This window comes from Platichthys flesus, chromosome 11 (genome assembly GCF_949316205.1).
Source record: "Platichthys flesus chromosome 11, fPlaFle2.1, whole genome shotgun sequence".
Classification (NCBI taxonomy): Eukaryota; Metazoa; Chordata; class Actinopteri; order Pleuronectiformes; family Pleuronectidae; genus Platichthys; species Platichthys flesus.
In genome coordinates this window covers 14,764,072-14,778,513 of record NC_084955.1, presented here as the reverse complement: position 1 = coordinate 14,778,513, position 14,442 = coordinate 14,764,072, and the positions used below count along the sequence as shown (strand labels likewise).

At 44.7% G+C, this 14,442-nt stretch overlaps 1 protein-coding gene across 3 annotated transcripts in view; it reads right to left on the bottom strand.

Annotated features, from left to right (window-relative positions):
- The window catches only part of fhod3b (formin homology 2 domain containing 3b), an 87,634-nt gene that overhangs the window by 2,610 nt on the left and 70,582 nt on the right, over positions 1–14,442 (bottom strand). Inside the window, exons 11-26 of one of the 3 annotated variants that reach the window (XM_062398614.1) lie at positions 11,533–11,595; positions 10,993–11,100; positions 10,752–10,886; positions 10,311–10,361; positions 9,355–9,545; positions 8,510–9,136; positions 7,494–8,419; positions 6,779–6,937; positions 5,754–5,936; positions 5,119–5,238; positions 4,007–4,168; positions 3,636–3,826; positions 3,251–3,443; positions 1,693–1,716; positions 961–1,147; positions 76–237 (exon numbers count right to left, since the gene is read on the bottom strand). In XM_062398614.1, the coding sequence (XP_062254598.1) occupies positions 76–237; positions 961–1,147; positions 1,693–1,716; positions 3,251–3,443; positions 3,636–3,826; positions 4,007–4,168; positions 5,119–5,238; positions 5,754–5,936; positions 6,779–6,937; positions 7,494–8,419; positions 8,510–9,136; positions 9,355–9,545; positions 10,311–10,361; positions 10,752–10,886; positions 10,993–11,100; positions 11,533–11,595 (3,482 nt within the window). The remainder of the gene's footprint in view (positions 1–75; positions 238–960; positions 1,148–1,692; positions 1,717–3,250; positions 3,444–3,635; positions 3,827–4,006; positions 4,169–5,118; positions 5,239–5,753; positions 5,937–6,778; positions 6,938–7,493; positions 8,420–8,509; positions 9,137–9,354; positions 9,546–10,310; positions 10,362–10,751; positions 10,887–10,992; positions 11,101–11,532; positions 11,596–14,442) is intronic. The other 2 variants (XM_062398615.1, XM_062398616.1) reach the window with 2 other exon arrangements.

The window sequence follows — 14,442 nt, the reverse complement described above, 5'->3', positions numbered from 1 at the left end:
TACGCACAGAAGAAACGTTACAAACATGAGCTTTTTGTGTTTGTCGTGTGCTAAGGTTCAGCTGACGTGACTCACGTGATTTTCGGTTGACACGAGACCGTCTCCTCTCTCGAGGTTGCGTCCGCTGGCTGGGCCCCTGAGTGGCTGACCTGACAATCCTCTCCATGATCTCATCAGCCGTGTCGTCTGTGCAGTTGACCGGGTCGTCAGTGGCAGAGCACCATGGAGCAACACGCCCTAGACAATAAGAGCACAGTGACATGACAATACTAAGCAGGTGTAATGTTACACAGCTGAGGTGTTTTATATGCGACCGCGTGTAGCCATTTACAAATTAGAAGGACACTTTGAGAGCGAGAATAAAACCTAATCTTGCCAGCTCCCATGAGCTACAAAATTATTTATATCTTCCTCGGCTCATGCTCAACTCGTCCCCAAATCTTTCATGGAAATTTATTTGGTAGCTTTTACATAATCCTGTTCACTAACAAACAAATGCTGATAAAACATTACCTTCTTCATAGAAACAAAAATTCGACCAGATGTTTCAGGATCACCAAATAATCAATGAGTGAAATGAATGTGTGAAAATGACATTTTTTAACTCGTGATGAGACTTTTCAAACTATAAAGCCGCTGCTGCTTTAGGTCATTACCAACATTTTAAGGAGTCATCCTCTGGGGATCATGAATCTCAGTATTTTAGGGCAAGCCAACATGACTGTTGGTATAATTTAGTCAGGACCAAAGTGTCTGACAGTGTGACATCTTCATGGTGATATCATGTAGCTATTACAAAGAAAACTAGTGCTAGTGAAAGATTAGCTTGAAAGCTATAGGTAGAATGAAGATGCTCCCGGAAGCGTTTATAACCGCAAAGCGAGTCTCAATTCTTTGGAAGGAAGATGAAATGACTCCAGAAGCTCTGTGGGGGTTGTAAAAGTTGCTTATGAGACTGACCTCTGACGCCGGCTGCTCTGGTGCGTGTGCGGAGGCCCGGCACCGTGGACGTCCCGCTCCCTCCTTCCGACAGGCTGCTCTTCAGCACGGCCTTCATGTTCTCATGTTCAGCTGCGTCTTCGGCGCACTGGATGCCCTGAGGCTGGCTCTCCGGTGCATCTGACGGGGAACTGCCAAATTTACCACTCTGCACGGGTTGGAGAGGAGAGACGGGGATTATAATATGTGATAAATGACAGTAAATCTCCGCTCCATGCTCTGCAACATGTAGTTATTTGAGTTAAGGGTTTATATATCAAACTTGTTATACAGGTCAACAAGTGAAACAGCAAATTTCCAACACAGTTAGTCATTTCAAAGAGCCACAGAATTGCTTCATGACTGTTTCTTGCAACATTGCGAACATGCCAGGTTGAATAGTTCAGCTCTGCGTCCTCCCGGGCGCCATTACTTTCCACCAGGCTCCTCCTGCTGAGATTCAATTCAGCTGACATCATGCAGCCGCCTCTCCTCCCCCTGTCAACACCATCGAGCTTCCTCATTCATGAGCGGTCACAGGAACACACGTGTGCAGACATACACATGTCAATCTCACTAATGACTCATCCTTTGTTACTCCTCAGTAATCCACAAGTTATTGTTCAACGTTTCGGTCTTGTTGAACATAAATCAGCACACAGAGTTAGCATGCACTTGTCTGCACACACAATCCCCCACCCCCGTTCACCCTACCTCACAATCATCGTCATCCTCACTCTACAGAGACGAAGGAGATAGACAACAAATATGCAGTGAGGTGTGTTGTAAACAAAGAAGTGTTCTGTGCTGGTGTCAAGTGAAAATCCTCCAGGAAGCAGTCTGAGGTCTTTCAGACGTCTAATCTGACGACACTTACATGATGACGCAGGGTTTTTTTTCTCAAATCATAAAGAAGCTCATAGTTTGGTTCTAAATTTAAAGGAATATTTTGACATTTTGTTTTTATGCTGTGATAAGGAGACTGATACCAACCTGATGATGAAAATGAATTAAGCTCAGCACCACCTCTAAAGCAGATGAATCAATATTTAGTTTGATCTGTGCAAAATGGGTTTATTTCCTTCACCAGGGAAGTTATGTTCCCATCTGTTTGTTTGTTTGTTATTTTGCTTGCTTACACAAAAACTACTGGCTGATGGCCACGGAATTTGGTGGAAGGATGTGCTTGGAGGTTTGTCACTTTCACATTTTCCCATATTTCTCAGAGAATAAATAATTGACCTTGATGAAATAAAAGTGGCACATTGAGGGGATTGATATTCATGAGTGTGTGTAATTTGGTGCGGATTCAAATGAAAAGTGGAATCTAGTGAAATTAAGTGTGATTTCATTCAGGGGCTGTTCTGATTTTCTGCAGGAATTATGCAAAAACTACAGAGCATCTCAAGAAACCTAATGGAAGGATGGGACATGGGCCAAGAAAGGATTTAAAAGATTTAAAAAAAGAAGAAGATTTGACTGCGAATTGAGCCATTTGCTGTGTCCTTCTAGCTGGAAGTTGGATTTTTGCACTTTTGGATATAGCAATGCTTCCTGTGATCATCTGCTTTTAGTTTGGTTAAGCTATGCTGAGCAGCCACTGTTGTCAGTATAATTTAAAACAGTTAACAGAGTTGTATCAATCTACTCATCTCACCCTGGATAAGAATCAGGGTCTTTCACAAATTGTCAAACTATTTCAAACAAACTGCTTTGAGATAGAAAACACGACAGATATGCACAAGCTAAGAAACAAAGACGCACATTGGACTAAACACCTCTGAAAGAGCGCGGTTAAGGTGTGGGTCTTGCTATTTCGCCTTCAGGGACATCCAAAGGTTTGAATTTTCACACAGTGATTGAATTAGAGTCCCTTTGAAGACCGAGGGGCCCCTGCCAACGCTCTCGCCGCGGAGTCCGCTCTGAGCAGCCGACTCCTCTGGGTTTAAGGGATTTTAATCATGCAGGGAGGTATTTGCTCTGGCCTTTCTTAGCCTGCTGCAGCTACAGAATGGGATACAGCAAAAACAATTCACTTGATTGTTGTTACAGTAACCTAGACATGTCAGCGTCGAGCAACCGTGCTGATGTCATGATAAATGCATGCCGTGTGTGTGTCACAAACGGCCACGTTTGGTGCTTTAACCAGATTAAGAATATAACCAGTGTTGAGGGATTCTTCATATTGTTTCTTAGAATTGAGAAAATGTAAACCAACAGAGACAAGGATCAGGAAATTGAGAACGTCCACATGTGACTGAAGACCACTTACATCTGTTATCATTTTCCCCCTGGTCTTGTTCCTCTCTCGGTGGTTGGCCCTCTTCTGTTTCTGCTGCAGCACACGTTCTCTCGTTGTGCGATACTCCAGGGCAAACTCGCTCAGGATTTTGCTAAAGCGATGAATGCTGACCTCACGTACCGCATATATTGGATGGCCCAGGAACAGCAGGAAGGCATGAAACCTGCAAACACATCATGTCGTCACGAGACACTCTGGTGGAAACAATGTTTAAACTTGAAAGAATATGTAGTTAAATTTGCAGTTGAAATGTCACTGAAACTATAATAAGTGATAAAAGATTAACATTTAGCAAAATGCATTCAAGTTTTAATTCAATTCCACATGGAGTCTTTTGCTTTACAGCTGAATATACCTGTTGATGATTCTCCGATGTACAATCTTCAGGATGATAATTCTCTCTGCGCAGTCTTTAACGAAGTCTGACATTTTTTGTTTCAACGCTGGTTTCATCTCGTGTTTTGCAATGACCTTGAGGTGATCCCATGATGCTTTGCACCTTCGCTCCATTTGGGTAAGGTTGTCTTGGAGCTGATCAGAGTCCACCTGGCAACAACATTGGATTCAGTGGATTCGACAATGTACATGTAATCTGATAAAATGGCCAATCAGCCTTGGTGGAGGTAAGCCCCGTCCATCGGTCCGTCTAGTTTAACATCACTGCAACTGATATTGTACATAAAAATCCAAGCACATTCTCTTTAATATGATTCTGAATAGGCTGACCTTTGTCAATCGGGTGATGGCTCCGATCTCTGAGTAGAGGTCAGTGCTGTCGGGAAACTTCTCGACCACGATGGCGCAGGCGTGGTGCAGCAGAGACTGCTTGTGAACCGTGTCCTTCACCTCTGGCACTTTCTCCAAGTAGCTCAGCTCAAAACCTTTAGCCTAAAGGAACATGAACACACAGCAACATACACTCACAATATGAAACACAAACAACTGTCTGAGATTTAAAAAAAAAAAAATCAAGGGCCTTTACTCCAGGAACAAATTGCAGTGAATTTCCTTTTTGTTGCAGTCGAGGGGAAAAAAGGGCTCAATGGAGTCTGCCCAGTAGATATGTAGATTCATTAAACTGGGATTATCACAACCACAATCTACTTCAGTCCTAACCGACTGCTCAGATAAGCACAGCCGAGCTAAAATAAAAAAATGTAAAAGGCCGGAACGTATCACGAAGGATCATAATCTGAACAGGGTCTGCCTTGTTCTCGTGCCAGTTTTAAATGGCTTACTGCAAAATATAAATGCAGCCATTAAGAGCAGGAACTACTTGTTTTGATGTTGATTACTTATGTTTCCCTTTCGCATGTTTGGCTCTCATATCCCAGATGTTCCCTCGCAGGGCTGCAGTAAACACAGAGACGGCCATCACAGATTGAGACTCACAAAAAAATAGAAAATAATTAAGTAAGAGACCCAGATGGAAGTTCACGCACGAGCAGCCAGACAAACAACTCCAGAAAAAAAACAATTGCACAACTCCCTCAGCCTTTTCCCTCTCACGATGACAGACAGTCAGGTAGGCAGGCAGACAGATAGGCAAACAGAGACAGGCAGGCAGACAGACAGACAGACAGACAAACATCTGACAAACACAGACAGAAAGAGGCAAGCACAGAATCCTCCACAAGCATTTAATACTGTAGAAGGACAGCGCCTGCTGCAGACAGTCCGACAGCACATTCTTCTACACACAGACTCCACTGTTATCCTTGCCAAATACATATTTTGGCTTGGGAGGAGGAGGAGGAGGAGGAGGAGTGTGGGAGGAAATGGAGGAAGTGAGTGAACAGAGGAACGTCAAAGCCATATAAGTCTTGAGGATCACTCACACTAGTGCCGTTGAGGAAATTGCCGATGGCCAGCAGTGTGGTCAAGATGTAGCGGAGTGTCTTGTTTTTCTCTAACTGGTCCATCCCTTCCTTCAGGTCCTGTAGAGGCTCGGCCACTTCCTAAAACAATATGAAAACACAGTCAATCAGGATGTTTCCTGTTCACGTTTCTGCCAATTAATACTGCTCTTGTTCTCTCCTGATAAAGATGCACAGTTGGATGATAATGCCACTGTCATGTCTGTATGGGAAATATCAAGCTACAGTCAGCCGTCTGTAGTCTGTTGGCTTAGCTTAATATAAAGAACAGGAACATGGGGAACACCTAATGAGGCATTACTCTGTCACAGCCACTCCACTAGGCCAACAGATAGTCCCATACTTTAACTTTAAGATGGACGATATGACAGCTCCCTTAAAGGAAAGCCAGATCATCTTGATCGCCACCTGGTGGCTGGCTGCGATATGGTTCAGGAATTGTATACATTTTATCTTCAATCTGTATGAAGGCTACTATGCCCCAAAAAATCACAACAGCATGTGTATTATTAAGTTAGAAATACGTATGGTTTCTAACGCCGCTCCAAAGTGTGATGTATCTGCATGTGATTAGAGAGAGCAGGAATGAGTCCGACCTTTTCTATAAGCTCATAATCCATCTTGAATGCCCACAGCTGCAGGCGAGCAGACAGCTCTGTGATGGAGGAGAGGGTGAGGAGGAACTGCTCAGCGCTGCCCAGGGGAATATCAGGGTTGACCAGCTGAGCCTCCTGGATCCTCTGTTTCTCCTCCTCTGTGGGGATCATTGTCAGGATTTTCTGGGTAAAGGAGGGGGAAATGAGAGGAGGGGTTAGGAAAGGAGCAGGCCTGTAGATTCCAGTTTTTCAGTGTCTGTGCAAAACTTTTTACATTAGAATTCAGGTAGTAAATCATTGCGATGGAGAGCAAAAAAATACAATGCTGACATGTTTAACTCTGATTATCTACGATGTTTCCAGCTTCCCCACAGACTTGTTTGACATCTGAACTTTCAACCTCGTGTTTGTTGTCTGGCTGAATATCCCTTCAGAGACAAGACGTGCAGAGGAAACCTCCTCTCGGCTGAAAATGAATTCAAGCAGGAGCTCTGACACCTGCAGGTTATATTACACCAGAGTGATGACAACATAGACCATTACCTGCTGAAATCCCCCAGAGGTTTTTAAAACAAGCTGAAAATCTCTGTGATTAATGAGATCAGGCAAAAATCCAGCCCTGCAGCCAGAAACTCACATGATATGTCAACATTGTGGGCAATCCAGTGTTAAATCTCTACTTCAGGGGAATCCACCAGTGTATTTTGGTGTGCTGGGTTAAATATCATTCATGAAAACTGTGTTTATCTTGGACCCATGAAAATGAATGGGTTTAATTTGATGTGATTGCACTAGTCAGAACTTATAATATACAGAGCCAATTTTAATGTATGTGTCCAGAGACAGAATCCCATTAAAAGCTGAAAGGAAATTCAGAGAGTGCATGGCTCCACCAAGGGTAACACTCTATCTTGCAATGGTTCATACGCCAACCTTCCACCAAGTTATGATGAAATTGCTCCAGTAGTTCTTATGTAATCCTGCTTAAAGAAAGACGAACAGCAATCCAATCATTCTATGCTCACCTCAATTCCCTCCTTGTTCAGTGCGTACTCATCGAAGTTGAGGATGGCGGTCTTGATGGTGCGGGGAGGAGGTAAGACTGTCAGGCCGATGTTTATGGCGTTGCTCCGTTTCGAATCCAGGACGATTATTTCTTGTCGTTTTCCATCAACAGCTGCTTTCTATGAGAGACACAGAACAGAAATCAGAAATAAGAAACATATCAGATCATGTATCTTGAAAAGTTGATTCAGTTCTTCATGGCTTAAATAATTGATGCCTTCAAAACATGAAAGAGAACCTGTGGTAGCCTTCAGTTGTCATAAAAACTCAAAAGGTGTTTAGTTTTCCCTGTTTGGGCTACTGTAAAAAACATGGTGGCCTACGTAGAGACTTTGATGCTAGTGTGTGTGTGTGTGTATGTATGTGTGGGTGTCGGGGGGGGGGGGGTAATTTGCCCTGATGCTGGAGCTGCAGGAGGTGTCATTAAAATAAAACTAACAAGGAGCTAGTGGAGAGCTTAGAATCCCTAATTTCAGCCCTGATTCATCTCACTAATAGAGAGAAGGCCTCATCTACTTTCAATCTTTACTTTACCGTGTGCGTCCTTACTCATGTGAGACACAGAATGAATCTGTTAAATGTCTGACAGCAGGAAGGCCTGGGCTTACTGCAAAACGAACAAGCCTTCTATAAAATCATACGTTAATGCTGTGAGAGCAGGACAGTATTAGTTACCTTGGTGACAGGCAGCTCCTTGGATTTAGACTCAAACAGCTGCTCCAGTTTGGACGTGTCCAGTTTAATTGGCTCCAGTTTGGACCAGAGGGACTCCTTACAGAATTTATGGCTCTTACACTGCCAGTCCACAGGACGAACCTCATTCCAGAAGAGACGGATGGTCTTCTTCTTCTTCTGGAAGAGAGGCACCTCCCCTCGACAGAGCTGAGGGGAGGGCGGAGGGATAGGGATCATGAACGGCGGGGGCGGCGGCATCATTTTGCCAAGCATAGGGGGAGGCGGTGGGCACCCGAACAGCGGCGGGGGTGGTGGCAGGGCAGCGTTGCACAGAGGAGGGGGAGGCGGTGGTATCAGGTCACTTGACCCCATAATAGTGTCCATGTCTAAAATGTCCAGGTCGTCCTCATCCCTTAGGTCCGTGAAGTCAATTTCTTTGATCCGCAGCTCCCTGGGAGACGCCATCAGCTGATCCCAGATATAATCTGACTCCTTCTTTGGAGGTAAAGCTGATGAGGCAGCGGTCGACAAGGATTTGTCTGTCTGCTGCTGCTGCTGCTCCTTCGAGGCCTCCACCTCTGGAGAAGCCAACCCTTTGACCAAATCTCCAAACTTCTCCGCCACTGCTCGGACACTGCCCTGGTTGTCCAGATGTCCCACCTCCATCTTTTTCACATTTTCCTCTCTGGCCTGTCTGTGAGCCTCCAGGGTGGAGATCCTGCTGGCCAAACTCGCCACCGCCGAGTCACTGAGCTCCGTCTCCTTCTCGCACTGACATTTCTCTTTCTCTGTCTCAGCAACATTCTCCTCATCCACGTTGGTGGTCGTCTGAGCGTAGAGCATGTCCAGCATGAAGCGCTTGCTGTTGAGAATCTTGTTGCACTGGTCGTTCACATCTGCGTCTTTAATGCACTGACTCCATTGGCCTGTTGAAGTTGACATGGACAAAATTTTAATAGAAGGAGAGATGGAAATAGCTGACAAAGTAAGAGAATAAAAATAAGGACCAATCTTACCTGCGTCGATATCACTGCTGAGCTTCTCCTCCCGCTCCTCTCTCTCCAGAGTGCTACTCGTGGAGGAGATGCTGGATGCAGAGCAGTTGTCTTTTTCATTCACCTCCTCATTCTGTCTCTCCTTCTCACTTAGCAGTACGCTATCTTCTACATCCCTTTCCATCGGCTCCTCCTTCTCACACTCCTCCTCTAATTCTACCTCCACCTCCACATCTGTCTCTCCTACCTCTGCAACGTGTGCCACCTCCGATTCCTCTACCACTGCTTCTTCTACCACCGCTTCCTCTACCTCCACTTCCTCTACCTCCACCTCCTCTACCTTGGCTTCCTCCACCTGCTCTTGCACCTCGGCCTCATCCCTGCACTGTTCCTGCTCCTCGGGCTTCTCCTGCTCCGGTCTCTCCTCTCTCTCCTTGCCGGACTGTTCATCTGATGCCGGCTCTGCCACTACATTCTGATGAGACTCAGCAACATCCTCCGTCTCTGCCGGCGACTCTGGCTCAGTCTGCTGACTCTCTGGCTCGGAGGAGGGAGGTGTGGGGGGAGCTCCTGATACTGTTAATTCTGGCGCTGGACTTTTCGTCCTTGTCTGTGGGTCAAGGTTTGGCTCTGAGGTGTGGTCTGTTCCTGGAAGAGAAGTGAAAACAATGAGTGGGAAAAAAAGTTACTTTAAACACTTCAGTTGTGTGTGTGTTATTCTTCCGAAATATTATTTGTTTGGAGTTAAAACAGCTTTAAATTGCTTCCTGACTTGTCCTTAATTGCATTGAGAGATTGTCTGAACACAATGTACATATTCAGACTGTAGAAGTGATTCACAAAGCACAATTCTCCTCACGGCTCACCTGACGGTTGCTGTGCAGTGGGGACGGCGTCTTCCTGTGAGATGATGGACGAGGGCGTGGCACAGCGCGATGCCGAGCGGCTGGTGGGATTGGAACTCAAACACAACGTGATCTCTGTCCGTCCGCGTGTCGGCGCTCGAGGTCGCTCCCGCTCAAACTCCTCTGCAGCTACCCTCTCCACAGCCTTGTACCTACAATAATAACACGAAGGATTCGGATGTTTGCTGATCTCAGTTAATATTAATGTCAGATCAGCTATTTGACAGCTCTGGAGTAATGAGGTAGACCCAAACAATAGTACAAGCAAACTGGAATTATTGTTTTTTTATTCTTCTGAAGACATTGATACATTTGAAAAACACAGGCTAGTGGAAAGATGATATTTTAGAGGCTCATTCAGGTTTTCCATTTGCCATGTTTCTTATTCCTCAGTAACTTTGGAAAGATTGATATGTAAATCGATCCTAAAGAGCTCAAATGAAGATGACAAATCACGTCCTTCTTCTGATAATGTGGCCAAAAGCTCAATTCACACTTTCTATGAAATTGAATGAGAAGCCTGTTCCAGTTCACAAGGGTCAAAAAAGGGATGGCATAAGGAAGGGCTATAAATTATACTGTGCTGTGCACACACCGACACACACACACACACACACACACACACACACACACACACATGCACACACTTTGACTCGGTCAGAGGGAGATAACCACACCACATCCATGGTGAAACACAATTACACACTTGTCCAGTTAACATTTGGACGTCTTAATGGTGAGCAGGTACAGAGGGGCCCAGACGACTATAACTCAGTCAGAGCTTGGGTGCAACTTACTCTACATCTGCTATCAATTTAAGAGAAGCATTTAAAAACCACCTGACTTTTTTGATCTTCCTTCACAAGAGCCGCACTGTTGTGAATTTACCTGAAAACCATGAGATGCAATAAACTCACCTTTCTTCCCGGGCTTGTCGAACTTCCTCCAGCTTGTCTGCGTAATTTCGACTGAGACCGAAAGAAGAGAACAGAGCCAAAGAAGACACAATTTAGAACCTGCATTGATAGCAGACATAAATTATGACTTTCTTTTCAAATGTGATGATTACTTAACTGAGAGCGATAAGAGCAAATAAAGCAAACTGAGCATCCTAAAATATTGAACACACTCAATATATATTAGTCCTCCTGCCATGACTCATTCTATTGAATGATCCTCAAAAGAAAAGATACTCAGTGTTTCTTAGACTCATCAGAGATTTGTAATTATCCTTCCTGAGTCAAAGCTGTCGCTGCTTCCCTAAAATCCAATATGGCTCTATTTACAAGTATATAAATATCTCCTCTGTCATACGAATTCATGCAGTGTTTCTCCTTGACTCGTAAGGTGAGACTCACTTGAAGCGATTCCTCTCCTCTCTTTCGATTCTCTGCAGACGCTCTTCTCTTTCCAGGCGTCTCCGTTCCCTCTCTGCAGCCAGCGATTCTTGATGCTGTCGGTACGACGACGTTAGCAAGCCCCCTAAAGTGGGTCTACACGCCAAAGAGAAATAAGGAATAACATGTGATTACATAATTACAATTGAGTGATTGGTTTGTGTGTTTATTATTTGAGTCAAATCAAAGTTGGCATGCTGACCTGTCAGGCTTGGGCTCTGGTGCCGAGGCCGCTGAACTGGAGAAGCGATGGGCGGCTGATGTGGGAGCCTGGTGCCTGCCGGGGTACGGAGTGCCATTGGCATTGATTCTGTTCACAGAAAGACAAAAATGAATGCTTTGTTCTCTCCTTACATGTTTTTTCATTGAGGACAGAAATTACAGCACTTCAAGAATCTGTGATGTGATTCCAATGTCCTGTGGCTGGACAGTTTCCGCTGAGATATGACTGTCTTGAATCAGAGTACAGCGCTCTAACACATTTCTCCCAAAGCGTCTAAGCAACTTTCCTGAGAAGAAACTCATGCACTCAAAATTTTGCAGGTGCATCGCTCCTCCGTGTCTGTGCATAACTCTTTTCTCTGGGGACTTGTCCATGCTGTTTTTAATCAAAAAGGAAATTGTGCACATTTTGTCCAAGAAAAGTTTCCCCATACACTGTGTGTAAATTTAAAACAATCAAAGTACAAAAATTGTAAACCTTTGAACCGTCATATGTACATCATGTCCCCTGACCTCTTACCTTTCAGCCCAGCAAGGCTTTCTAGCTGAGTAAGATGAAGAAGAGTCGTTTGTATCTGTCAGACTGAAGATGGAGTTGAGACAGAAAAAGAGATTAAAAGTCAGATCAGAAACCCCAAAGATTGAAATAGTTAAATGTTAGAAACACGGACAAGATAGTGAGACAGCGGTAGAAGGTAGATGGGCTGCAAGACCACACAAAGGATTAAGCTGACAGTGGCAGGGGGGGGAGTCTATCTCTCTGTGTGCCTCATCTATTCAGTGTGCTGTTTAGAAAGCAGTGAAACTATTGGTCCTCTAAATAAATAAAAAATATTTAATAGGTTCATGTGTTATTGTCGGCTGCATAGAAAACAAGGAATGAATTCAAGCAGAGGAACAGCTCTGCCAGTCCAGATCTGGTTTCCTTTTATTGCAACCGATCTCTGCCGTAATACGAACGACATTGAGACAAGCGACTCACAAGAGTTATTTCAATTCCTTAATGCTTGCCATTAATTTATCGATTTACTGTGGTGTAGACGCCACAAGGAAAGACAGATGAGCGGCAAATGTCTGTTAAATAATTCTTTCCAGCAACAAAGAAAAGGGAAGTAATTATGACCGTCCTTCTGATGGTAAGGAGCATCTTTAGAGATGACAGATGAAGCATGAATAACATCTGAATCAAGGAGTTTCTAGTGACTAGGATCACTCTTTAAAGGATGAAGGAGGTAGAGAGGAACTAAGCTGAAGCATGTCGACCAAAAAAACTGTGTGACACAATTTAAAAGAACACTTGAAAGAAAATAAAAAAAACTTTTGGCATTAAAACAATCTGCTGTTCTTATGATGGTCATATGTGTCTCTTCTGAGAGTACAGTGAGGGACATAGAGACACAGACACCAGTGATGGGGGATGGTTTCCACATTGTGAAATGTGAAGATGAACTGTACACTAGCTCCTGTCCACTACCTGCAAACCCAACAAACACCTGGCTCTCGCTCTGTTTCAGGTCAGTGGATGGAGGGGGGGGGGGGTCAGGGGAGAGGGAAGGACAGGGGGTGAGGTTGGTGTGGACTGACACTGAGGGTGTGCAGACTCTGGCATTCCATTCAAAGCAACAGGGGAGATACAGTCTGGTGGCTGGAGGGTAAGGGGGGGAACACACCAAGGACTAAAGGTCCTCTTTTTAGGTGCGACGGACACAGGAGAGGACGTCCTGGTCTTGACGGTGAGATAATCTCTCTGCCCTTCGGGGTCACTGGCTTTAGGGAGGATGGTCATACACTTTAAGTTCAAACACATGACAGAAGTGTCCGCTACAGCCGGAGCCACACTAGGATGACAAAATACAAGAAAAAGCAGGAGTCCAAATGGGTAGAGGGAAAGAATCATACTGGTAATCTATGGCCCTGTTCAGACCTGGTCCAGAGAGATCCAATCACAATAGGACAGCGTGTATTCGTACGTGTATTCAAATCAAGCAAACATGTACGTCATTTGTGTTATAAAAGACCAAATGGTGTTGTTTTCACCCAGTCTGAGTTTACAGACGTGTACAATGTCACACTGTTTGTCGATGTGTGTGTATATGTGTGTATATGTGTGTGTGTGTATGTGTGTGTATGTGTGTGTGTGTCAGTACAAGTAAGCCAGCCAAGAGTTGAGCGAGAGAGAGGGGTCCGGAGGGACTGAATGGGTCTTGTTGGGTTCTGCTTTGACGAAATAATTTACCCATTTAAGAAAAATATTAACCAGTATGTGTTGGTCAGTGTTGATATTTGGGCAGTGGTCACAAGCAAATCAACGTATGGACACCGCTAAGCGTAAAGTTTTATCATAGTGAATCTGTGATGGTTCAGTGCAGTAGGCCATGCTCTAAGTGGCCCAGGACAGATTTGAGATCGCACAGTGAAAAGAATGCTGCCCCATATGTTCCTCCCAATGTCACCAGAGCGATCGCATCTCAGGACGCACGATGGAACGTTCAGACCTGCACTGAACTCTGATCACTTGTGATCGTTTCACTCAGGACGAATGTTAACATCAAGTCTGAACAGGGTCTAAGTCAAAGCAACTATGCAGATGTGAAGGGAACGGGAGATTGGGTCACTCTGCAGCAAACCCGCTGACCCAAAATACCTGTGAGTGCCCTGTCTAGAGGACTCAGTGACTGGATGACTTTCATCATCTGCCTCTGCCTCTGCCTCTTCCTCGGCCTCCTCATCCTCCTCCTCATCTCCCTCCTCCTCCTCCTCCTCCTCCTCCTCCTCCTCCTCTTCTTTCTCCTCCTCTTCTTCTTCTTCCTCCTCCTCTTCCTCTTCTCTGTGGTGAGAGGAGGGGGTAGAGGGTTGAAAGGAGGGAAGGGAGGATGTAGGCAGGCGAGAGAAGGGAGAGAGATTGGACAGAGACAACATGAAGACACACAGAGAAGACGATGGCCCAGAAGAGACAACACACAGACACTGAAAACATGCTCGTCAGAAGAGAAGTAGACATATTAGTGAGAGTCAGAGAAAATTAGTAGGTTCTGACAAGACTGTTCAAGACTCTTCAAGTATTAATAATTGGTAGTTACCATTACATTCAGGCACAACCTCTATTATAGTGTTAACATAAAAAACTGTTATTTTCACTGAGAACATTGAGACTGAACTCAGAAAGCTGCAGGGCAGATCTTCTGTGTTTGAACAGATACACGGTCGCACATGAGTCTGCAGCCATTTGGATCCCTCGTGGGTGTCTGGATTTCATTAGCAACATGGAAAAACGTTGAACTTCAAAGCCGGCTTGAATTTCCTGAGTTGGACTGGAAGACGCTAGTCTGGTATCATATGACACTGCTGGATTGAATTTATGTTTACCTGCAGACCTGAGTGCTACCAGAAATATTAGCAGGTATGCTCCTTAATGCAGCACTGAGAGAGA